The sequence below is a fragment of the Echeneis naucrates genome, chromosome 1, assembly GCF_900963305.1.
Source record: "Echeneis naucrates chromosome 1, fEcheNa1.1, whole genome shotgun sequence".
In the NCBI taxonomy this organism is placed as follows: domain Eukaryota; kingdom Metazoa; phylum Chordata; class Actinopteri; order Carangiformes; family Echeneidae; genus Echeneis; species Echeneis naucrates.
The window spans coordinates 6,838,893-6,864,657 of record NC_042511.1 but is presented as its reverse complement, the minus strand read 5'-3'; the positions used below and the strand labels follow the sequence as shown (position 1 = coordinate 6,864,657).

At 41.2% G+C, this 25,765-nt stretch overlaps 1 protein-coding gene across 1 annotated transcript; it reads right to left on the bottom strand.

Annotated features, from left to right (window-relative positions):
* Nucleotides 1-1,989: 1,989 nt before the first annotated feature.
* Nucleotides 1,990-25,501, bottom strand: ctnnd1 (catenin (cadherin-associated protein), delta 1). Its single transcript, XM_029525913.1, has 22 exons — nt 25,416-25,501; nt 17,662-17,809; nt 15,684-15,758; nt 15,484-15,609; nt 14,982-15,274; nt 14,748-14,838; nt 14,327-14,517; nt 12,864-13,119; nt 12,185-12,256; nt 11,272-11,422; nt 10,492-10,693; nt 7,973-8,090; nt 7,610-7,766; nt 6,193-6,258; nt 5,866-5,993; nt 4,846-4,996; nt 4,529-4,724; nt 4,243-4,436; nt 3,707-3,754; nt 3,540-3,622; nt 2,780-2,874; nt 1,990-2,370 (listed from the first exon to the last, which is right to left on the bottom strand). Exons 2-21 carry the CDS (start codon nt 17,800-17,802, stop codon nt 2,815-2,817), a joined length of 2,799 nt encoding a protein of 932 aa, XP_029381773.1. The 5' UTR covers nt 17,803-17,809; nt 25,416-25,501; the 3' UTR covers nt 1,990-2,370; nt 2,780-2,814.
* Between the last annotated feature and the right edge of the window lie 264 nt (nt 25,502-25,765).

The window sequence follows — 25,765 nt, the reverse complement described above, 5'->3', positions numbered from 1 at the left end:
TCCTCACTTATCAGAAATATATATATTTTTTTTTTAAAACAGACCATGAAAATATTTTTTTTCCCAACCCAAACCTTAAAAACCCACCTGGCTGTGAGGATGTTAGCGAACAGCAGATGTTTCCACACTCACCGGTTTTCTCCGGTGTTGACTTCGCTTTCATTTAAACTTTGATATCAAGTTCTGGGATGTTTGCGACACATCTCCCCCTGCTGTTGTCTCCTCATCATCATCATCCTCCTCCTCCGATGTGCTGCTGCGAGCAACAAGAACACAAAAGGCTCGGAGAAATCATTTTCTTTTTTATTAAAAACAGTATTGCTAGTTACATAAATCATTCATAAATGAGAATGTGCAACTTTTAAGAGCCAAGGCAAAGAGATTAAGGTGTAGGCCATTAATCCGATTTTCTCCATTAGTGTTCCAGTATTTGATGAGTGTTGGAGGATTTTCTGTAATTATCTGTTTTGCATTTTAATTAAGACACACATTGAATGTTTTCAATCAAAAAATAATAAAACTGATTGCATATGCGTTCACCCAGAGCACCCAAAACAATTAAACCCAAGTCAGAATATATATATATATATATATAAAAAAGAAATACATAAAATCATTCAAATTAAGAAATATTCTTTTGTAATATATAGTTTTAATGTGCTTTTATTTTTTTTCTCCACTTTTTCTAATAGCAAATTCTGGTCCATGCCTCATCACAGATTATCTCCCACAAACTCTTACTCTCCAGTTTTCATTTATTCGTCAGTCCACTCTTGAAGGCAACTTGTTACTGTCATGTTTTAATTGGTGTTGAAAACAAAAGGAATATGTGAAAGAATGAAAAAGAAAAAAATAAAAAATAAAGGTGGAGGGGTTCGATGGGGACACATAATCCCCAGTGCTTCTTAAATCATTCACTCAATAAGTATCTACATCTTAAATCGGCACTAGGATTATGCATTCTTCTACAGAAAAGCCACTGTACTAAAGAAGTGTGGACAAAGAAAGTTGTGTGTTTTCTCCCATGGACTGTTCTGAAGCTTTAAAGCAATGCAGTCTGGTTTTGTGAAACTGTAGATAATAATGAACTTGAGAGTTTTATACCTCATGGAAAAAAAATCCCAATGACAAGAATCAACTCACACATACAAACTGCTTCATATATTCCATGATCTTGCTGAAAAGAAAACTGCTGAGTCTCGTATACAGTATTCTCAACAGGTAACCTTCTGAGAAAGAGACGCCTTGATTGGTTACCATTGTCATGTTGGACACATCGATCAGACTCATCCTGTATGAGCGAGGCACACCAGTTAGACCACTGTCTGTACACATTCATAGGATTACACAGGGACTGCCACGTCGGGGGGGCAATAAGGTTGGCAATCATTTACTCTGCTGCATTTCTGTCCACTTTATGTCGACGGATCACAATCAAATGAGAAAATGCTTTGTGATGATGGTCTGTCACTGACCAAAGCTGCATACAAAACAAAGCAGGTGACAGTCTTCAGTGTAGCCGCTGTTACAAAGTCTTGAGTGTGTCACGTTCTCGCATTCAGTATTGGCAGTCGCAGCAGCAGCCATGTCATTTGGCACATGTACATTATTGTGGTACAGAGCAAAGCAAGAAGAGGAACAACCACTACCAAAACAGAAACCGGTTTACACATATCTGATTAATAGATAAACACAGGTAGGAAATATTTTGTAGTATTAAGCATCAGAGAGAAAATGGCATCCCTCAGTTTCTTCAAAACAGACTGTAATAGCCATTTATGTAAAATTTCACCAAAGAGTCCTGATCCCAACAGTTCCTTTTAATGAGTTTAGCAATAGTTCAGTAAGTCTATGCTCCAACCTCCAAAAGTTACAAAAATCCTCAGAAGTCTCTGCGTTTTGTTGAAGAGAGCTTTAGTGCCATCCAAGTGAGTCATCATGTTGTACAGAGATGTAGTGTTGTTACCACAGCATCTGAGTGGTTAGCTCTTTTTTTTTTTTTTTTTTTTTTTTTTTTTTTTGGGTCAATTCTTTTGTGAAGTTACAGGACTCGCAGAGCTTCAAGTGGTCATAGTATCACATCTGGTTGTCCACAGGGAGCATAGATCCACCTCAGTTTTCCATGTGGTCTTACTAGTGTCAGCTGCAATGAAGGAATGTAACAAGGAGAAAGAAAGAAAGAAAGGAAGGAAGAGAGAGAGAGAGAGAGAGAAAGGAAGCTGCAAAGAGAGTAAGGAGGGGCAGAAAAGTTGAGTGTAAAAGGGAAGGAGCTTAGTTCCCATCTGTAGTGTTGTGGTCCCCCGTTTTCAGTTCAGCAAGGGCAGTAGGTGGGAGGAGGCTGTCGTCTTGTAATACAAACAATCAGTTTTTCTGCAAAAAAAGAGGCACAAGTGTGGGAATCATTATGTGTAGCACCTATGAGATGTCCAAGTCTCAGTAGGGAGAATTGCCTTTAGACTTACAGCAGAGGCTTTCAAAAAACAAGCAAAAAAACCAAAAACACAAAACTACAAAATAGACTACACAATAGTGGCTGCAGGCAACAAAGTCACCACACTTTGGATGAAAAAAAAATTCAAAAATAAATCACACCTCTGAAAACTAAAACCACTGACACATTTCACCAGCAGGGGGAGCAAAGTAACACAGTCCGACTACAGTACAATGGAAGCTCAGTGACAACACTGGTCACTGTCAGACATAGTCAGAGTTCTTAGTACGTAACAGTTTAGGCCATACAGTGAGCTGAGAGGAGCAGCCAGGGAGGGGACACACATACCATGCACTGACATGCAGTGTGACAGTGGGTGTAGCCTAACCATCGTAAGAATCCATTAGAGGCAAAGAGGCCTGCCTCTCACCATACATCCCTCCCTGAGAGAAAGAGACAAAAAAATAGACAGGAAAAATTGTGTGATAGATAGAGGGAAAGGTAGAGACCAAAGGAGGATGAAAGTTAAGTGTGGGAAAAAAGAAAAAAAAATAGTGAGATTAAAAATAAAAGGAAAAAGTGGAGGTGCATAAGGCATTAGATGAGAAAAGAAAGAAGGGTTACAAAGGTTAGTTCAATATTAGATCACCTTTAAGGAGAAAAAGAACATGGTGAAAAATTATGTGCAAGACAGATCAACCACAGTGCTTCAAGTGGACATGCATTAACATGCTGTCTGTGGGTGTGTGTGAGAGCATGTTCGCTCACACGGTTCTGTTTTTAGCTGGAGGTGAGGATACTGGTCTGCATATCATAATATCTTTGGCTTAAGAATTGCATAAATTCTTGACTATTAAAATGATTTAATCTTAATGATGCAGTTTTTTTAAATTCATAGGAAAGGTGAAGCAAAGCCAAACAGTAAATTCTAAGATGCATCCATCAAAGGAAAGCTATACTCTAAATTGTGTGCTGAAAGCACACAAAGTTGTAATGTGTTTGGGAAAGGGATGCAGGAAGTACAAGTGAGTTTCTTTTGAAGTAAGGGAGTCCAGTAATTTGCATTAAGGTGCAGTCATGCAGGTTTGTGTGTGTGCAGCAGGTTTACCTGGACCCCATCTTTGTCAGCAGGTTCGAGGGTGTTATCCAGAGTGTTCCTCCTCCCTCGTTGGTCCAGTGTGGAGTAGGCATCTGATGGTGAGAAAAGTGTGTCAAATAAAAAAGGTATGTCTGTGTGTGGTTAGCTAATTTATGTGTTTTCATTTTTATCTTCACCTGGTCCCAAGTCATTCATTGAAATCATTTCCCGGTCCCTTTTACCGCCTGTGTATCAAAGACAAACACAATAAGTAATCAGTGAGAGTTCATCTGTAAAATTAAATGTTTCTGTTCCCGCAGTCACTCCTAACAACTCAAGCCAAAGGAAGATGTGTGTAGAGTGTCAGATTGTTTTCTAACTGTCAGACATGAACCAAGTAGTATTTGTAAATATATAATTATAGTACCTTGCTGTGATGGGTGTGGTTGATAAATTTTAAGGGCACTGTCAAAGAGCTTAAAGGCTCTTTGGCACATGTTTTCAAGCTTAATACACAGGGTGGTGACAATACAACCCAAATTGGAATCAAGTGAAGTACCCCTGTGTGGTTGCATTTTAAATGCCTTACATGTAAAACAGGTTGGGACAAACATGTAATAATTAATTTCAACTCAAAACTGAACTCTCTTTAAAAACAGGAAGACATGAAACACCTCACAGAAGAATGAGAATGTCCCAACTTCACATAAATATTTCACTTTCACTTCTTCACCTTTGTCTATGAGTGGCAGAGTACTATCCTCATATCCTCCATTGGCTCTGGTGTTGTTGCTGGGAGGGTTTAGGTTGACTATGAAGTCTGTCTTCTTCCAGCCATCCTTCTCCAAAGTGCGCCGCAGTTCCTTGTAGCCCCACACTGTCTGCAGCACCAGGCCAGCACCACGCACTTCCCGCTCTGAACGATTACTGGTGACCAAAGAGAGTGGATTAAAAACAAGAGAACAAGTAATTCAAACCTGCAAAATAAAAGTAGCAGAAAATCTTCCATCAGTCCTTACCCATCCTTGTTAATGAGCACCAGTCTCTCAATGCCCTGTGAGGCCCTGAGGGTCTTGGCTGCCTCCAGACTGGAGCCTAGCACTTCATGGAGTGTGCTCAATACTGACACCACTGTCTCTTCTGAAAGTCCTCGCACTGGCTGACTCTGACCACCCCCAGGCAGGTTGGCCACAAGATGAGGCACTGCATGTTTACCTAGCAACACAGGAGCGATGAAAACATTAAAGCACCCTGAGATAATGACACCGTGCCCCTGATACCATAAAACCTTCTGCTGGCATTTTTAATAACACAAACAATGCACTCAAAAGCTCACCTAGTAGGTCTCTATTGCGTGCATCAATGGCCAAGTTGCGTAGGGCTCCAGACATGGCTCGGACCACACGGTCATTTCCATGTGCCAGTAGCTCAGTCATCATGGGTAGACCCTTCTCCTGGCGCAGCAAGGCACGGATATATCGTCCATACTAAACAAAGACATTTTTTTTTTTTTTTAATTAAGCAAGTATCAAGTCAATGTGACAAACTGATGTCCTCTGGTGTAATGTATGCAATGATGGGCTCTAGCCTCCTATGACTGTAACAGCAAAATATTCAATGAAAAACTGAACGAGCAGTTTGATCAAGTGCATTACTCAGCTGTTCATTGTACATCAATAAAACACATCATACATACAGCACTCCTGCATAGACACACCACCGTTGGCTCCAATAGTCTTTTCATTTCTACCCTCTGCCACTTGCATCTGCTCTGAAATATATCCTTGAACAAAATGCTGTTTTGTTTTGTTTTTTTTTTAGAATAAATCTGCTTCAAAACAGCCATGTTGTTATACATTTATAGTATCTTAAAAGATCATATTAAAATATTACGCTATTTATATAGGATGTAGGTCGGTTTATACAAGTTTTGCATGTGGCATCTTCATTGTGACCATTGAAGGTCTGTGCCAGCAAGTATCCAAACTACATTTTACCTATATTTCACCACTCACCCACTAATCTCCTGTGGAGCAGATCTGAGCCTCTGAAAAAAGTTTTCATGTCTAGATTTGCCTCATTGAAAAATAACCCAGCGATTAGCAACAATTTATTTATGTATTTATTTATTTTTAAGCACAAGGTCCACCCTTAGCTAAAGCTCAGGGGAAAGTCTAAGGAAAGGTGAACAAGAGATGTTACAAGATGGTGATTTAAGCAAGACCTTAGGCCCTTTCCTAAATGCGTTATCTAAGTTTCATTTGGTCCTGGAGCTGTCAGACCTGTGCACTGGTCTATGCTCTGCACAGGGAGTCTTGCTGCCATAAAATGGAAGATAACAGATCGTAGCTCTTACAGTCCATCGGCCAGCACACAGGTTCTGAACCGCTCCAGCCGAGGCCTCCAGTACTGTGGGGTTCTTGGACTCCTTTAGCAGGGAGGTGTAGATGCGGACCACCTCTGGTTGGTACAACAGCTCATAACCTAGAAGAAAAAGGATCCATAGGGGAAATGGAGGAGCAAGTAAGGACAGAAGCAGTGGTAATACACAATAAGAAGAAAGCAGCAGGAAAAAGCGTGTAGAGCAAGAGAGGGGAGAAAAGTAGAGATTGTAAGCAAATATATTAACATATTTTGTAGAAAGCACAATACAAATGAAAGTGATATTGAGTTGATTATTCACCTTTAGCAGGGGTGGTCCTCTTTGGAATGTCTATTATATCTGCAGCAGCATCCTCCTCTTTCTTACCTGGATGTGAACGTTAACATCTTAGAAACACAGGACATCCAAATATGGCAGATTCCTTTTAGGGAATTTTATCTTCTGTTAGAATGTTTTAGTTTGGTTAAACATGTGTTGTCAGACAAAGACACAAACCGACCAAAAACCAATGCATGTTCTCATAGTAGTTCACTAGAATTTGGTGAGAAGGTGGTGTGTATGTTAGTATCAATACTTGGAACCTGAGAGATCAGCTACTGTTACTCTGCTACTACAAACTCTAAGACAACAGCAGGCAGCGGAAGCAAAGTGTAGTCACAAAGAGGTTAAGAGCTTACCTTTGGAAAACCACTCATCTGTAGCCCAGCACAAAAAGAGGAGAGGGAGGGAAGGGAGGAGAGAGAGAGAGAGAGAGAGAGAGCGGGGGTGAAGAGGTGGAGAGTGGCAGAACAGGAGGAAAAGAGAGAGCATTTGAGTACAAGGAAAGCAGCCATAACTGAGCCACCCAGTTCAAACACCTGATTACATAACATCAGCACCAACGCCACCACACACAATCAGTAATGTGACATGCCAAATGCGAAGGCCAGATAAAGCAAAAATACAGCGCACAACAGTTTATTTCATATCAATGTTGTAACTGCTAAGAGTTTGTTGCTGTGATGTGTGTCATCGCACCACAACTGAAAATAACAAATAGACAGAGAAGCTTCTTTTTAAACCGATGATGTGACATTCAATTAGTTTAGCAAATAGTCATTTTATGTGTATCTCTTTAGCATCTGATGTGGTTTTATGGTGTGTGTGAGGATTTGCTACTTTTCTCTGGGTCTTAAAATGCTAATTAAAATTCTTAAAAACTTCACAATTAAAGTGAGTAATCTTTCTAAAATGTTATATCATTGGCTGCTTTGTGACTGGATTTGTTTCAATAATATTTCCACACTGCCTGATTATATTCAAATAAGGGAAAAATCTGAACATGAAAGAAAGCTGTGAATCATATGAATGTTGACATATGGTCCTTGAGCCACTGCAATGCAATATATATATATATATATATATATATATATATATATATATATATATATATATATATATATATATATATATATATATGTGAGTATGATATATATATGAGTCACAAAACAAAGAGGGGGTTAAAAAAAAAAAAATCAATACTCTCAGTGAAACACAAACAAGACAGCAGCAGATTCCTGTCAGTTGGGCAAATGGTTTGCATTCTTGTACAAGCAATCCATTTTGTTTGGACAAGTGTGCATGTGCATGTATGTGTGTTGCGTGTCATTAGTCTAATAAGACAAGACACTGATATCAAAGCAATCCTAAAGCTTTCTCTCCTCCCCCTCTTTCTGACCTTTGCTTTTGCGGGAGCTGAAGCAGCCGGCCTTCTGGCTGGAGGGGGCGGGGCCTTGGTTGATGGGCATGGCCTCCTGATAGCGCTCACAACCAGGAATTTCACGGTGCACCTGATAGGACAAGTTCCTCAGCAGACAAACACTGTTCTCTATCAGCTGCAAAGATGGCGAGAAAAACATGGAAGTGAGGGAGTTAATTCAAATAAAAAATATCAAATTTATCAGTATATATATACACACATCAAATCACTTATTCAAAGTATATTTAAAAAAAAAAAAAAAACCTGAACTTGATTCATACCATGAAGAAACAAGTGTCAACTAAATGCTTGAAAGTTTTAATATTAAATAAATCCACAAACCTTATTGTCAACATCTTTACAGTCAATCTGGGATTGGACAATGTACATGAGCGAGTCAACCAATCCTGTGCACTCCCTCAGCTTCCTCCGTGCCTCACTTCGCTCTGAGCTTACATTTCTTTCGACGAAACATTGAGAGAACAGAACATAAAACAAAATGAGGATTAGCAGTGTGAACAGCTAGAGAAATAAACAAGGCAGTAGACGGGGATGAAGGGGAAAGGAAAGAGTCAATACAAAAGGATTCCAGCACATAATGCCTGATCTGCCAGGATCTGTTTGAATGAAACTCCTGTTGAAACTACGACTTTACAAAGAGTAGAGTTCGAAAAAGATCGCATTACACCTCTGGACGAACTTCTTCAATTGCTTTGGGATTGAGTGTCACTTAGAGATCTAACAGAAAAGGACGTATTGAAAACTGAGACTCAGTCTGTTCTTTGCACCTTTAAGTGGGAGGGATGTAAAGAAAGGATGTAAAAGGAGTAAAAGGTAAAAGACTGGCCTGTTTTCCTAGTGATACACATGCCCTCTCACACAATAGGGACACATTTCACCTCCACAGCAGAGAGCCCTGATTCACTTCACTGCGCAGTGCTGGAACATTATTCATCTGATGCTGTAGATGAAGAAGCCAACTGACATCTTGTGTATTTGAAATCTTGTTTAAAAACAGAGGTAAACATATGAGGGATTGAAGCTGATTTTACTGCATTTACACTGCTCCCTATTTCTTACAAACTGAAAATCTTGGTGCACTTATATGCTTAGGATTCCATTAGGAGAAACAGTGATGACACAATGTTAGAAATTCAAAACCATATCAATGAAATTCCACAATTTTTCATACCATAATCACTAACATAGTAAAAACCGTAAACCAATAGAGGCAGTTGCAAACACTTTGCAACACCGCATGAGCTGTCGATATTTTAGCCTAGACATTAGCCTTTGACAACATTACAGAAAATTAGCCTTTTGACAATGTGTTTTTAATGTGAACTGAATAACAGACACGTAAATACATTTGTCTGTTTGAGTTGTTTCAATAAGTGTGGGGTCTCCACCTGTGGTAAGGTTCGCACACTGGCTTATGATCTCTGTAACTTGTTCCTGATGATCTGTGTCAAATCTCTCCACATAGCCATCACAGTGTTCACAAACTTGTCAAACTCAAATCAATGTTTTGTCTATTGATGTCTGAAATTTAAAATTTTTTGATAAGAGTGCTGCGACCCGACCCCCAATAAGCGGATGAAGATGGATGGATTGATACGATTGCATTATGAAATTTTGTTCTGCTGTGCATGCATGGTGGAAATGACAGTAGAGTCCACTTTGACTTCCTCTTCTTAAACTTGATGCCAGACTAGAACAACTGAAGTGTTTGACTGCCTTCGTGAGACCAGAAAGAATCAAAACTCCAGTGACTGCACTTTCTACAGAACTTTCACTAAAACAAGTAGCATCACCTTTTTTGGCATTACAGAATTCAGTTGGCACAGAAGTATCGGTTCTCATGACATTGCCACACAAAAATAATGACCTTCAGTACTAATCTTTAACTCCTGGATCTACTCACAATGTGTAATGAAGGATATTGCCCAGACACTTTCTGAGAATGCCCCCCCCCGCCCCCAAGTCTTCAAGATTACTGAGTTCTTCACACATAGCTTCCTACACCAATAAGTGAACACTGTAATTAACTGTGTGGTCAAAAGGAATGCATAGATAACAGTCCCAGAGGCTAGAACATACTGTTTACACTGCTAAGTCAATGCCCCACTGTCCTCTACTGCACCCCTCCCTGCAAACTCCTCACTCTTGCCTTATTTTCCCCAGTTGCTGTAAGGCTTCACTTCAGCCAGAATTTATTCTGCAATTAACAACTGACATTTAACCAAAATATTTTAATAAGCACTACAAAAAATAAAAATTGTCTGTTTTGGCTTTGGACCTGTACAATGAAGCAGGTGGAACAATCCAGTACAGACCTTTGAGTATAATGGATTCAGCATGCTTTCAATATCTTAATCAATCAAACTTTATTTATATAGTACCTTTCATGTAACAAAGTGCTAATATTCTTTAAAAGAATAAATTCTTTAAAAATCCTACGATGGGATTTCCTGGATTTTTTTTCCTCATTTTGTCTCATTGTTGAAGTGACCGATGATGAAAATTACAGACCTCTCTACTTTCTAAGTAGGAAAACTTGCACAATCAGTGGCTGACTAAATACTTTTTTGCCCCAATGTATATAAAGTTCAGTTTATACTGAAGGGATATAGTCTGACTGTACAATGACTAATATTTATTAGGATAAAGGCTTCATATGTAAAGAGCCTTTATGTAACTTGACTTAACTATGATTTGGCCATATACAAGACCAGGAAAAAGAGTACAGTTCCATTTAAAAAAATATATAAAAATATATATATACATGTATATCACATCACACTGCTCTTATCTGCTTTCTGATACTACTTTCATGTTTCCTTCCTTCAGTCCCTACCTACCTCAGGCAGCCTGCTGTGTTAGTAAGGGCGGTCTCCCATTCTAGGTGTCTGGGCTTGCAGTTCTCCTCCCCAACTCCTGCACCGTTGTTCCCTTTCTCCCAGCCTGAGTGTGGCACCATCACCTCATCAGAGAGGGCGTGTAGTGCATGGTCCACAATTTCCATTTTCACAGAGTCATGAGACGACAGGTTCCATAGTGTCCCTGGGGGGGAAAAAGAATTTAAAATAGGCCAAGAGAAATGCCTGGGTTAGTAATGCAGCTTTTCATTTGCTGACAATGGCCCGAGAGGAACTAACTGCTTTGTAGATGAACTGACGTGTTTCTTGATTTCTACAAATGCAAAATAAACAGCAGATTAGAGCTGATGTTATACCTATGTTGTGAGATGTAATGTAAAAAGCTTAATTTCTGTTATCTGAAAAAAGTGATATTATTACATGATATTAAACAAAAGATTTAGTAGTTTCAGCAGCAAGGCAAAGGCCACTGTCAGGAAGAGGAGAGGGTAGCTCATCTGATGGAGGACTTCATCAAAAATCATCAGCTATGTCATCTTAATGTAATAAGAGGTAAAAGCTGCACAAAAGAAAGAAAAATAAAAAAGATTCTATACAAGACTCAAAGAATGTCAATAAGAATACATGGCTGTAAAAAACCCCAACAATGTGAAGAATGGGGTTTTTTCGGTTTACTTATTTCATACTTGAATCATTTTTGTAAGAAGATTTGAGCAGGAAAAAATAAAAATATTGGACAGTTTCAAAGACTGGGTATGTAACCTGTGATAGTGTCAGTGAGGTCCTGGTCACGGGTCTTCCTCAGCAGTCTGATCAGAGCAGGCACACCATCACAGTTCTTAATGGCGATCTTGTTGTCTGGATCTTTGCCATATGAGATATTCTTTAGTGCTCCACAAGCTGCATAGTGAACCTACAACACAGTTTAGTGAGAGATTAGTACAGACCTCAGAGAGGACACATTTCTGATATATTTTCACGACAGATCAAGATCAATGTTAATATGAGAAAATTTTATTAGCATTTTATCAATATCCTTTTTCCCCTTCTTCTTATTCACTTACATACATACGATTTGAACACTTTCAGGACACTACAATCTTTGTCCTTTTTTGTATTGTAGCTTTTCTATCTCTCTGGCAGTCTTTGGAATCACTTAAAAACATTAAGAGGATTACTTCTTGACCCAATTCTTCAGTCAGCAAGTAACACCAGATTTCAAACTTGTCATTGGCCAAAGAGCATGAAATGTGAAGTTAAGATACTTCTTTGCTTCCAGAGAGGAATGCATGATGTGGTTTGTCTGGTAATGCCCGAACAAACATCAGCAAAACTTTGCCACCGCTTGGCCTAAATGAAAGGGAGTCATACAAAAAGCCACAGTAGGCTTTGACTGAAACCATATTTAGCACAAACGTTGACCTCCTGGATTTAACCAGCAGAAGTCAAATGCTTAAGTTTGTTCCTGTTTCTCATTTAGTTAATAAGGCTGAGTCTTCAAACTACCTCAGGCTATGGTCTTCATCTCAGGCCAATGAATTGTGCCATTAGTTAATAGTGATAACAATGTACTACATTCCTAAGCCCTCACTTTTACCGATCTAGTCCAGTTATAAGACATTTCTAAAAAGGAAAAGAATGAACTGAAAGCCACAGAGGGAAAAACCGAACTGACCTCTTTGTTTGGGTTGTCAAGCATAGAAACCAGCGCTGGAATGCCTTTCAGACGACGCACATCAGCCTTCACCTGGAAAGTGAAAGGATAGATGTTGACGTGGAAGCAAATCGCAGGCGTAAAGGAAAGTCCAGTTCTAGCTTTTTTTAACAGCTCATCAAATCAACATGCAAGAAGATCCTTAAACAAAAAGGAACATCATGGGTTGATAAATTCATAAAGATAAGCCTCAGCAACACTGTTCTCATTTGTCAGCACTGCTCTGTCATGTTACACTAACTGTCATGACTTTATTACCTTCAACTGTGTCACTAGTTATACTTGTCCTACCTTCAGAGTCCTACTTCAGGTCATGGTCATTTTTTCCTTGTGCATTACCACATTCATAATCAACAGTGTCAGCTGAGAAATTGCCCAAAGTCCTGGATAAGTGGACTGAGCAGCTTTTTCAACAGTTTAGTTAAAATTGGTATACTCCACTAGCCTCTCCCTGAAAAACCTAGACCCAACTCTTCGCCTTAGTTCTATCACACATAGGCCTCAGTCATTCATATGCTTCTTTTCATCCTCACACTCCGCACAACTAAATACTTCCAAGGCCAAATTTTGAAGCCTAGTCTGCAGTTTGTTTAATTTCAGAGCTTCATTAAAACATAATGCTTTCATGTATCTCTCTTACTTTATCATTCTTGTAGGTGAGATGCTGCAGGTACGCAGCTGCATTGCTTTTGACAGGGTCAAGCCTGTAGTTGAGCATGGCGATGACCTCTGGCAGCTCTGGCTGACGCCACCCGCTGGGACCTGGTCCTTTCCTTAGAGTGCTGTCCAATGAGGCCATACTTCCTCTCTCACCCTGGGCCATAGGTGCTCCTCCACCCCAATAAAACATCTCCCCTGGGCCACTCATGTCACCGTCTAATGTGCCTTCATAACTCCTGGAGGATGAGGAGAAAGATCATATGCAACAGGGTACATTTTTAGACAAGCAGGCTTCATTTGATCTGATTCTTGAAGATTCAGTTACATCAATACAACTGTGTAAAGGAAACATTAAGCACACTTCGAGATTATAAAACTAACTTGAGAAAGGCCATCATTATTATGCATTTTAACAGACTGTCAGTAATAGATGCTTCAATTTAGCACTGACATCCCCTTAGATGATTCAATTATGCACAAAAAGCAGAAATCTGAAGTCTGCTGAATTCATTTTCATAGTTTGGAGCTGGCAGCACCTCAGTCTGATATCTCCAGACAGCTGGCTTGTTACTGTTATCTCCACACCAGGGACAGACTGACTAAAGTAGAATCCACACACTGGTCATTTAGCTTCCACTGCTTCCTATCTCGTAGCCAGAGATATAATCTCTTCAACAAACACAAACAGGGTGCTATGTTTTTTCAGCCTGTCTTGTCGATGTGATCTCTAGACTCCCTGTGAAATACTCACAGTCAGCCAGCTATCCTGAGTCATGACAATCCAGCAAAATTTGACAATTTGGTGTAGCCTGAAATTATTCATGCTAGTTTACTAGACTGTGGTAACTGAAGGCAGCTCATCTAGTTTTAAAGTTATCATGAAATAAAAATAAATTTGTTGTAAGTCAACTGCGGCGGTATAGCGGTTAGCACTGTTGCCCAACAATAAGAAGGTTGCGGGTTCGTTTCAGTTAGTGGTGAAGCCATACAAGTTTACATGCTCCCCCTGCATGGGTTTCCTCCCACTTTCCAAAGATATGCATGTATAGATGATTAGTGACTCTAAATTGTCCAATGTGAGCTGGGTTTGGCTCCAGCACTCACAGGAACAGATAAGCAGTTGATGAATGAATGAAAGAAAGAAAGAAAGTCAACTAACTCTAACCTTCCTCAAAAAAGGAAAGGAGGGAAGATGGTTCAAGGAACTTGATCATTCAAATAAAAAAATTGCAATAACTTCTTTTCTTTACTTCCCCTTTTCCCAAGCAGTTCACTAATTATGGAAGAAAATTATGTTGAGCACTTTCCTGCCAGCAATGACTCATAGCCATGCACATGCAGTCCATACATACAGAACTTAGATCTGCATGTTAGGCTCACTAAAAGGCAGATGAGTCTCGGAAAAAACAAAAAAAACAAAAAACACCCCAACATATTACTTACCCAGTCCTGCGAGGGGGCCCATGGGGGAATGCATGGTGGTTGCGGGGCACAGTGCTGTAGTGCATTGGGTGCCCCATGCCATAGTCAGGCTCATCAAAGCCCATGCTGCGCTGATCGTCCTCCAGACCATAAGGGTCTGGAACAAATCGTGGGATGGAGGATAGCTCCATAGCACTTCCCATACGCCCAACCTAGTCAGGGACAGTAATTAGCTAATCAACACCAAGGCCGATCAAAAACCAAAGCCTACCACGATTTAAATACTTTTCAAGGCAATTCATACAGCAAGGAAGCTAATCTTTAAGTGTCCGCCGAGGTATCCTACAACTATGAGTTTATTATTTCCACTAATTTGTGCAGGTTATAATCCTACAAAAAGGAAACCAGCAAAAAAAATAGATGCTGTGTCTCATGAACGCACCTGTGGTTGAGCAGCATATGTATCCAGCTGGTTCCTGCTGGGTGCTCTGTAGCTTGGATCAAGAGTTCTGTAACCATCTGGGTGGACTGGTCTAGAGATTAGAAGAAAACAGGGCTTTAGGTATAGACTGGAGGGTTGGGGAAACATTGGCTGAAAGATTATCAAATTAAACTGTGTGAAATTATAGTCTAATTATAGTCTATACTGCTTTGTGGTGACATAAAAGCAGGCTACCTGTAACGATCATCCATGCGAGCGCCCCTAGTAAGGCTTGTGTAGGGCTCAGACGGTGGTCCAGTGCGATAACTGTCATATCCCCCTGGAGGTCCGTAGTGGTAGTTTCGAGGAACAGTGTGAGTGGGGTAGTCCATAGGCACGCCTCCGCTGGGTGCCTGTCTGTAGACCCGGTCCATGGGTGCAGTGTAGCCCCCCATCCCTGTCACTGAACCACCCCCATCCAAGGAAAGTGTGTCTGACACAGAGGGGATGACTGTGCGAGTGGTGGTGGTCTTTACAACCTTCTTTACCTTAAAGTGCAAAAAGAATGGAGACAGGAACAAGATGTTAGTAGTGAAGACATACAAGCATGAAAAACAGAGTAAGTATAAAATAAATATAGCCCAAAAGGAAATCTTCCCATTTATCATAACAGCTGCAAAATCATCCAAGATAAAAACTTTTACACCATTTCTGTCAGCCTGTCACTTCAAGCATGTCTATTTGCATCTCGTTTTACCGTGGTTTCTGTGCGTCGAGTAGTTCCATCTTCACCAGTCTCCACAGAGACGACAGGTGGGATCTCCTGGGGCGGCTCCTCCATTGTGAATGTCTCCTGCACCACCTGACCAGGCTCCATCCTGAACTACATGCAGAAAGAAAGTTTTGAATGGGGGGGTTCACCATCATGGCAGAAATGCAGAGAAGCGTTGTGCTTACATGATGTGTCCCGTTGATGTAACTCTCGTTCAGTGTCAGCCTCTCTATGTCTGCATCACAAGGAATGCGACCGTTCTGCAGAGAGAGAAAAAAAAAACAAAACAAAACATAAGGGTATCAGAGAGCTATAAAAGAATAATTACTGACAGTTGCTGGGATCATATTTTGAAGTGAGTCACAGCAGGACACATCTGCACAGACTAAGAATGACACTGTATGAACTCGGGCATGCAAACATCATGAACACTGACAAACAAAAAGTGTGCACTCCTCACAGCTAAACACAAACAATGAGGTAGTTAAAATGGAACCCACTCACACTACGAAAAACAAACAAACATGGGTGAACTCAGATGATGAAATGAACACATGAAAAAAAAAAAAAAGTAATCAAATGAGTGATGACCCTCAGAGAGATAAAACCCAGAGGGGTGATGGGTGTGGTGAACTTCCCATTCAAGCCACAGGGGGAACTCTAAATATATCTACTGTCCATCTATACAACATAAGAGGATAAAGGGGGCGCAACAAGGGAATGGAGGGCCTGCTCAACACTGATTTGTGGATGAAATGCAGTCGCCTGTGAATGACAAAGTTTATTTATTTTCCTTTTTCAAATGAAAAACTACACCAACTATTTCAAAGAGGGTCAGTGACAACATTTTGGAGTACAAATCTGTGCAGTAAACGCAGCGGTTAAGAACATGAACACGCTCATTAATGCAGGTTAGGGATAATTCGGAGGAAATAGTAGAAAGTGCTGGGCAGATGTGAGCATGTGGGAACCTGTCAGTAATGCCTGAGGTCATATTGCGCTGCCTGGGAGAGTGGCAGAAGCATGTCAATGCCTCTGGGCTCTGTCAACATAAAGAGATAAGAGATACATAAGCGACATTTCTCTCCTACTGACTATGATAAAAACCTTCCTACATTTCTGCTTCTTATCAGCCATAAGAATTAACTGCAACTGTGATGTGTCCCCTTGAATGTGAGCCTACATGCAGCAGCAGATGACAGATAGAAAGCAAGCAGCTGCGAGTGAAAGAGATTGTTTATTAAAAATGTTTGAAAGGCTGCCTCAGGGCAAAAAGAGTGAGTGTGAGAGAGAGCGAAAGAGAGAATGTGTGTGTGTGTGTGTGCACGCGCCAGGTTATTCGTGCATGCTAATGATTGAGAGTGTCAATAAGGAAGTGAAAGAATGAGCGAGCAGGGGCGTGTCCATCTGTGAGGTAAACTCAGAGCATGAAGTCACTATGAACATCTGACTCACCCATGATAAAGTGGGTGCAGAAGCAAACACAACAAATTTCAGCTATGGAACTGGCATGGAAACAGAGCGCTTTATAAAGAATCACAGCTGATGAAATTAGTTAAACTGAACTGAAAAAAAGTAGCTCATTTATTTCTTTAACCAGAAATAAACCAAAAAAAAAAAAAAAAAAAAAAAAACTATGAATAAACCAACTGTTTCACAAAATACAGCTACATTGATAAACTCTTGAGGTTGGTCCAAGAAAAGATCACTACCACAAAAAAAACTAAATATGAAGCAAAACATTTCTCTGCAAGTGACAAGTGAAGACAAATAATGGGTGTACTGGGTTGTTACAGACAGGTGGAGGAATAAGATGATGAGGATTAAAAGCTTTGAGAAGCAAGAGAGGATGTGAATGACCCCCCCCCCCCAGGAAGGCTTCATTGCAAGATACTTTAGATGCAATTGTTTGACTCAATGTTTAACTTTGAAATCTGAAGAAGGAATCAAAAGTCCATCCTGTTTTAAACCCACAGGAGGAGGTATTTTTCCCCCAAGATTTGTCTGGGTGCTGCTGCCAGTCCACGCAGATGGGATGGGGGTGACGATCGAGGTGACATTGGATGAACCCACTCGGATGAAGGAAAGGTGAATCCAAGCGACTTTTCAATGGAAAGAGTGTGTGGAAGGTGGGATGGGCAAGGTTTTCATGTTCCATGTTACCTGCATGTTGGGGAGGGGGCGGGGCAAGGTGCCGGCGCACGACCTCCGCTCCTCCTCCAGAGCTCGGCTCAGCATCTCAAACTGCCTCTCCTGCTCCCGCACCGAGGCCAGCAGGGAGGCCGTACTCGCACACTGCTCCATTCACACGCTGAGAGCAGAGGACAGGACAGGACAGGACAGGGTCAACACCAGAGAGCAGGAAGAGTCAACCAACACCGGGATTTAATCAAAGGTCATACATACTGCCAGAGAGAAAAGTCCAAGGACAGAAGTCTAGAGCATGGCTCAGGCAGTGTAGATCAAAGCGCCAACACAGTCAAGTGCTAATGAAGTTGATATTTAGAATTTAAAAAGCAGCAGGAGCTACACAGAGACAATGCAGGCAAAAATAAATGAGGGAAAATAAAGCAGCAGGTACCGACCAAAAGTGAGATACACAGTGAGGACAAACTGCAGGCATAAAGAAAAGGTTCTCGACTTGAGAATTCAGTTCAGAATTCAAGGTGAGATGAGCATCAGCAGAGCGGGGCTATAAGTGAACTGCTCTCACTTTTTTTGCCCCTCAAAGCATTTCACTTTCTGCTATGCAGGGATTAAAAATAGAGAGAAAGTGAGATACATGACGTGAGACAAGTTTTCAGCTGCAATGTGTGGAGCTTATTAACACTTCTTCATTCCAAGGAAGCAGAGAAGGTGAAGGAAGATGAAGAGGACAAGTGCAAAAGGACTCATGGGATTTATGAGAATACAGTATCACACCATTGGGTTACAGCACATTTGAAAATCCAGAGGTGTTTTGAACTGAGGGCGTGTGCTCAATGCAGCAAAAAGGAAGAAAAAAAAAAAAAAAGAAAAACAGGAAAAGCCTTGTTTTCCTGTGGCCATCTCTTTAACACTGGTGAACTCTGAAACGCTGCATTAAAATTCTTATTTTTCAGTGTCCAAGCATCTGCATGTCATTCAGTGGTTGTGATGTCCTATACCACTGATTTTCATTCCGATCCATTATCAAGTAAAACCAAAGGTGGTACAGCCAACACCCATGTATTTTACAAAAGGTTCATGTGTAAAGATGGGGGAAACAAGAAAATATTAATTTATTCATTTTTAAATTATAGTTCCACAATGACTGACAAAAACGTAAGATTTTTTTTTTTTAAATTCTCAGTGGCGACAAATTCAAAATATCCATGAACAGTGGTAGAACCTTGAGGACATCAAATATTCTCTATAAAAAGAGAAAACACAAGTAGTATACAAGCTGCACTTGCATTCAGCCATCACTCTCACTTTGCTGCCCTCATAGGTTGGTGCATGCGTATTGATGTGCCTTGGTGTATACCAGCAGCTGGCGCATTAACAGCTGTAGCACCTTAGACACTGAATTAGATGTAGCTCCTGCCAACAGTGAGAAAATAAGTCCTGTAAATCAACAACGTAACTTTCTACTGTGCCTACATTTTTACGTCTGCCCAAATCAGTGCAGACTGGTGCGATTATCAATATTTCATTATGAGAATTGATTTTAACATAATAATTTTAACATGTTTGGGATTGGAGTACCAATACACACAACAGTACTTTACAGCTTTGCAGCTATTATTTTTGCAAATTCACAGGAATAAATGGGTGTTAAATTGCAGAAGTCATAAAACTGCAGTTGGTCAATGACCTTTTTGTCTTGGCTTTGATTAAGAGAGCCAAAGTAAATGAGTGCTATAGCAGCACAACAATGAGAAAATGTACACTTTTTTCTTCTGTTCAGTTTGATGTTCAGAAGACTGAATCTGTTGAATGTGGCTTCTGCTCCTTTTACAGCAAAAAGCCTATATTAATGGAGGACACAACTTTAACACATTTGAAAACTATCTTCATCTCTTTCACAATCGTACGGCAGTTATATGGGACAAATCAGAAAAAAAAAAAGATTTGACTCAATAAAACATATCTGCTTTCACTTTCCTAAAATGTTAGTTTCATGACTATTCAAATGTGAAGAACTTACTTGAGACACTACGGCAAGTATCTCAAGGGAGCCAAACATACGGGATCACATATTTCAGAACAACAAGCCAAATTATATAACCATTAATTATGAATTAAGCAATTAATCAAGGTCAACTGATTTACTGTAAAGCCACATAGAACAGTGCTTGCAACCAAACTAAGCAATAACAGTAAAGGAGAAAAAGTTAGCTTTTCAAGACCAAACTGGCCTTTGACAGGTAAATGCAGGCCAAACACATGCCACTGGTAGCCTAGGAATAAATTAGTATTAAACCAGTCAGTCCCAAATTAAGAGAATGACAAAATTGTTTTCCTCAGACTTCTTGGTGAGGGAGGAATGAGGAATCTGAAGGATTACTTCAGCAGTGTCTGTCTAATAACGGGATGACATGAGCATGTTGAAGCCAGGGCAAACCCGTTTTCTACTTCAAAGTTCACTGACTCATGCAGATCAAATCTTCTCGTCGTCCACTCAGAGAGGTCTGGCAGGGTGAACAAAGACTGCTGTATTACGTCTGTGTGCACATACAGCAGCATGAATGTGTGTTCACATCCACGAGTGCGTATGTGGGTCAGAGACTAAATAAAGGTGGTAAGTGTGTGTGGCTGATGTTAATTGTATCCTTGAATACTCAAACAGAACTTTGGCGAGTTTTGGTGAAGTTAAGGTTGCGCCTTATTTCTTTTCATTTTTGTGGAAAATAAAATAGACATTGTTGGATAGACGCACAGATGAGCCACCCCCCCCACACACAAACAGCCATTGTCATACATTCCACTGTGAGATTTAGCGTGTCATATCCTGTCTCAGCTGTTGGAAGCTGTCCTAATAAGGGAGCCCTTCACTCTTTCATTGTGCTGCTCTCATCTATCTCACACACCAAAGTATTTTCTTCTCAACCAAACACTTCAGTCCTGGAAAAGGGAGAGTGGGAAGCAGTAACTTTCTCTGACCCAATCATGGCGACCAACCACAAACCAACAAAGTGCTTCTATAGCAGATAATGCTCACAAATAGAAAAAAAAAACATCTTTGAAATGATTTCAAGTGGGTATATGCAGCCTCTACACGAAGCCATGAGAGCATTAAAAGTTAGATTGAAGCCTTAAAATAAGAGTGGCCATTTGATGAAACCACAAACACATTCAGAGACAAAGAGTGACTTATATAGCGCAGCAAAATACACATGTTGCAAATGTTACAAATTAATGCTGTGTCATGAATTTAACTGAATGAAAATAAATGACACCACACATCAGATAACCCAAAGTACCCCAGTCGAAGTTCTTGACTGCAGCTCTGTCAGATTGGCAGCATTTTTTGAGATCATAGAAGAAGACAGTCTCTTGTGCCTGAATGCAACAGACAGACTGACCCACGGGACCTCTATAGTAATGAAAGGCTCACCGCTAACATTCTTGTGGCACAGTGCAGTTGCTTGTGAGAGAGTTTTAAATTGTTTTAGCCACTTAAGGCCCAGTCATTATCATTAATCTATTGTAAAGCCATTACCAGCAGTGCTACATTGTGTCTGCTAATGGGATAGCCCTGAAATTGCACTGTTAAGCCACTTAGACTGAGCCAACACAATACATATACACACACTCTTAGTGTCCAACGCTGATGAAGAGCTCTGAAGGACACACTCAAACTCAGCTTCTTTATCTATCATCCACTTCCCACTGACTGTTGTGACTGCAGTGTAGTCCCCCATTATCGTTTGCTCTCATTGCCATTTCAGCAACTTGGTAGTTGTGGCAGGGTGACATGTATTATGTCCCCAGAGTGTACACACACACACACACACACACACACACACACACACACACACACACACACACACACACACACACACACACACACACACACACACACACACACACACACACAGAGAGAGAGAGAGTGAGAACAGGAGAGCGAGCTGAGGTGAAGCTTTGGTAAAATGCTGTTGCGGCTTGGCCAAATGCTCTGCTGACTCAGCCTCATTTGAATGGTCACACAGAGGTGTGTGAGAGCGCGTATGTGTGTTAGCCTTGGCCCACATTCAACAACTACTGTCTTTACCACCCTGATTTGAAATCCTGACACACCCCCCCCACACACACACACACACACTATCACCCCTCTCCCATATGGACTGCAGTGTGGGCACAGTGTGGTAGCTGCAGAGAGAGTCCACATGCTTACACGCCCACCCACACTCAAAATCACTCACACACTCTATACAGATTGTTCATGGACCTGTGCAAGGCCAGCTGTCTAATCTACAGGACACAAACTTACTATTCTTAGCGAGGAAGGAAACGTGCGGGCAGCTGTGAGTGAGAGGGCGGAATAAGAGAGAGAGAGAGAGAGAGAGAGAGAGAGAGAGAGAGAGAGAGAGAGAGAGAGAGAGAGAGAGAGAGAGAGAGAGAGAGAGAGAGAGAGGAAAAAAAAATGGACCAGAGTGTTCAAGTTCCCTTCCGTCTCACTGGATATAATATTTATGTGAGGGGGGATATCATCTGTTTCTTATTGCTGTAATATCACACTAAGCCTTATTGTTGTCTTTTATTTCTATTACATGTTCCATTAGAGTAAAGTGATACAATTTAAGTTTTACTTGTAAGAAACAAACAAATAAACTGCTTCTTGGCTACGACAAAACTTTATGAATCAATATCTCCCAAAGACAGTATGGCTAAACTAAAAGATGGAAATACTCATCTCTGTTGGTTTTCACCTGTCTATCTCCTTCAGTATCATGTCAAAGAAATTAAGACCACAAGCTCCCATAGCACAATGCTTAGAATATCTTTCATTCAATCCACAATAAAAATAGCCAACTCTGAGCATTTGAAAAGTTCAAACTGGCAAAAACTGGTCAGTTCAGTTTCAGAGTCATTTAAAAAGTTTATTGACTGAAAGTCATTATTCATACAGTGATGACAACTAAATCCCCTTTCACTAACCTTTGTTACACAGAAAAAATATTATGGATATTGATAAGTAATAATCTACAGACTAAAAGGATGACAGACAGACTCATCAGCACCTTTCCTGATGGACAACCCATCATTGTCACTAACACTGATTTATGTTTAGGATTAGGGTACTGAGAAAACCATATTGTAGTACTACGCAATATGGATATGATTATTATTATGATTTTTTTTTTTTACTTTAATGTGATTAGTATGGTAAATTAATCCAACTTTAATCAAAATATACATGGCATCATCTATTAGATCTGATAAATCTCAACAACTGTAGAATTTAATCAGTGGGTCTCCAACGTTTTCACAATAAGGTCCACACCATGGACACCATCTCCTCAGCATTTTGCTCTTAAATGTGCTACTCTCCAAAGTGTTTGAAACTCATCACTGAAGTGGCTCTTGATTCAGTCATTTTGGTATTTATGGATAAAATTAAAGTAAACAATAATTATTGTCCTTGGTGCTGGATACACAGAGGTTCTTCTATTTTGAAAACTACTAATGACTCAAGTAACTATGTAAATATCTGATCATTTTCAGCTCACAACACCCTTTTAGCTGAACAGTAGCACATTTTATCCACTGATTTGGTAAATCTAGGCAAGTCCTTCACTCTAGACTCTACACTTCAAAACACAAGTAAGAATAATAAACAACCTTCCGGGTCCATTGTTATAATGGAAATATGGTCCAACAAACTAAAACCTAATGTTCTTCAGCAGTCAGTGAACATTTATAACTGTCGAACTTGAGAGTATGACCACTGCTTCACAGGGAACTTGGTTAAATTACTGCAGTAAAAATGCAAACTGGCACTCAGTGTTTCCAAGAAGTTCACCACCAGCACTGAGCAAGAGTAATGTATGACGGTTTGGCTTCACAGCTTTAGAAACATCTGAATTCTGAACATCACACACCTTACATGTCCTCTTCTGAAGTGACCGTGAATTGATATGCTCACGATTCAAATACAAACATGACTGCAGGTGTAACCGTTGGAGGCGGAGAGATAACAAGGGACAAACCAAGAATACGGGAGAGAGGGAACTCAGACAGGGAGGAGGAGGAGCAAATAAGAAAACCCCAGCTTCTGTATGTCAGAGGGACACACCCATGGTGTGCTCTGAAAGCCCGTCATTACGGAGACTCACAAATGATAGCCCTGGTTAAAAAAACTGGCCGAGCAGCAAGACTTCAGCCCCCACAGACAAAATGGCTAAGAACAAATTCTAGACACCAAAAAGAAACAGCCAACTTTTGACTTTTTCTGCCCCTCCTTTTAACATCTTGTTGAGGGGCCATTTCTGAACTTGCCCAAACTTGCTCACAATCTCCTCCATCTCTGTTCCAGCAAGTCAGATCAGACATACCCGCAGGGTATTCTGAACAATATGCCAGGCATGTCCATGCTGCACTGTAAGTCGGCAATCAGCTGACTGTATCGTCTCAAATCAACAATTTAAAGTATCTTCAGATGAGCTGTCAATAGCGCCTCGGGTTAGTCTGTCTGTTGTTGGACAACAACTGAAAACGACAAGCTTAATGGAGCAGAGCTCTCCTGAAGCACAGTCAGCCCAGTCCCTGTGGCTCACTGGGAAAAACTGTAAGGTGAGAGGGTGTCTGTGTTGCAAGTCTCTTCAAAAGGGACTGGATAATGAAGCAACAAACAGGCCAACCACCTTACCACACCCCACACATCCAGACCCACACAACAGGTTCTTGCTTTTGTCCCTGTGCAGCTCCGCCGCTGCCACAACTCCTCTATCCCTCCTCCACCTGGCCTGACCACATCAAAAGACAGCGGCTCAAAAACCAAACAGGGCATTTACACAGGTTTACACCCAAATCCGAAAGGCGGCCTGCCAAAAAACGAAAACACAAAGAAATACACACCTTGCCGAGCACAGTCACCTGAGAAGCAGCGCTGTCTGCAGAGGGAGGGGATTCACAGCACAGCACATAATAGACATTGATAAGTAACCCGAGACTGGACTTTGACTCTCGAATCGCGGTCTGTGACGCGACGGGCTGGTCGGTCACTTCCGTGTGCCCTCACCTGTCCGGATTTGGAGGAGAGGGGGTGCTGGCACGAAGCCCCGGTGAAGTCTTGCTTAAAAGGCAGCAGAAATGTTATAACGTTATCCGCCTCCCACAAACCACGCCGTTCATGTATTAAACCGAGAGCTTGGCCGGGTGCCACCGCTTTACCTGCACAACCCACCTGTTTCAAGAGCCCATAAAGACGCCGCCTTAAAGTGCGTGTGTGCGTTTGGCAAAACTTTTCGCCTCTCGTTGGGCATTCATCAAGCTAAACTTACAGGCAGACGCCGACGCTAGCTGCATTAGCCAGCGCTACAGCGGCTAGCCTGCTAACGCTGCGCTACAACCATCAAGTTGGCCAAATGAAAAACCCGCTCCCTTTTCCGCACACAACAGCCCCCAACTAGCTGCACCGAGCACCAGACACAGAGAGGCGGGTCATTACCGATTCTGGAGACTGTTAGGGTTGTTTTTCAAAGTCCATAAGTGTCTGGACGGCGGATTCAGGCCTAGCCTAGCTTAGCTTAGCTTAGCCGTAGCTGACCGCTGCTCCTGCTGCTGCTGCTGCTGCCGCCGCCGCTGACACAACCCAGACCACGACCCGCAGCTCGCCGGAGAAGTGAGTCGGGACGAGGGGACAAAGGCACTTCAAACGGCGTGAGCCGGAGGGAGGTAAAGTGTCCGACAGGGGCGAGAGCAGTCACAATGAAGACGGAGAAAACACCCACCTCTGCAGTTTCCTCCGTTCCCTGCCGAGGCTTGTTGATCACTTGTCTCTGCTCTTCCTCTCCGCTGGGGGGGAAAAGGTGGGGGCGAGTGAGGAGAGCCGGAGCGGAGGGCCGACGATATACGGCTGTTCACGGCACAGCATCTGAAACGGAGGAAAACATCACGACGAAGAACTCATCCCATGTAATGATTGTTTAATAAAAAATAAAAAAAAACTGAATTAAGATTAATTTCCTCCACTACGAGTTTTTCATTCAAAAGTTTTAATTTCTCTTTAATACCCACAACAGATTTAGTCCCGTTTTTTCTTTTTCTTATTTTTCAGCCTCTTGTGATCAAAAAGTCCGGG

Coding starts and splice junctions, on each gene's coding strand:
- ctnnd1 (XM_029525913.1), bottom strand. CDS start 17,802: ATGGAGCAGTGTGCGAGTACGGCCTCCCTGCTGGCCTCGGTGCGGGAG. Junction 10,694..11,271: donor CCTCACTGACACTATCACAG/GTTACATACCCA, acceptor TTTCCCCCCCAG/GGACACTATGGAACCTGTCG. Junction 4,997..5,865: donor TGTGTGCTGGCCGATGGACT/GTAAGAGCTACG, acceptor GTCTTTGTTTAG/TATGGACGATATATCCGTGC.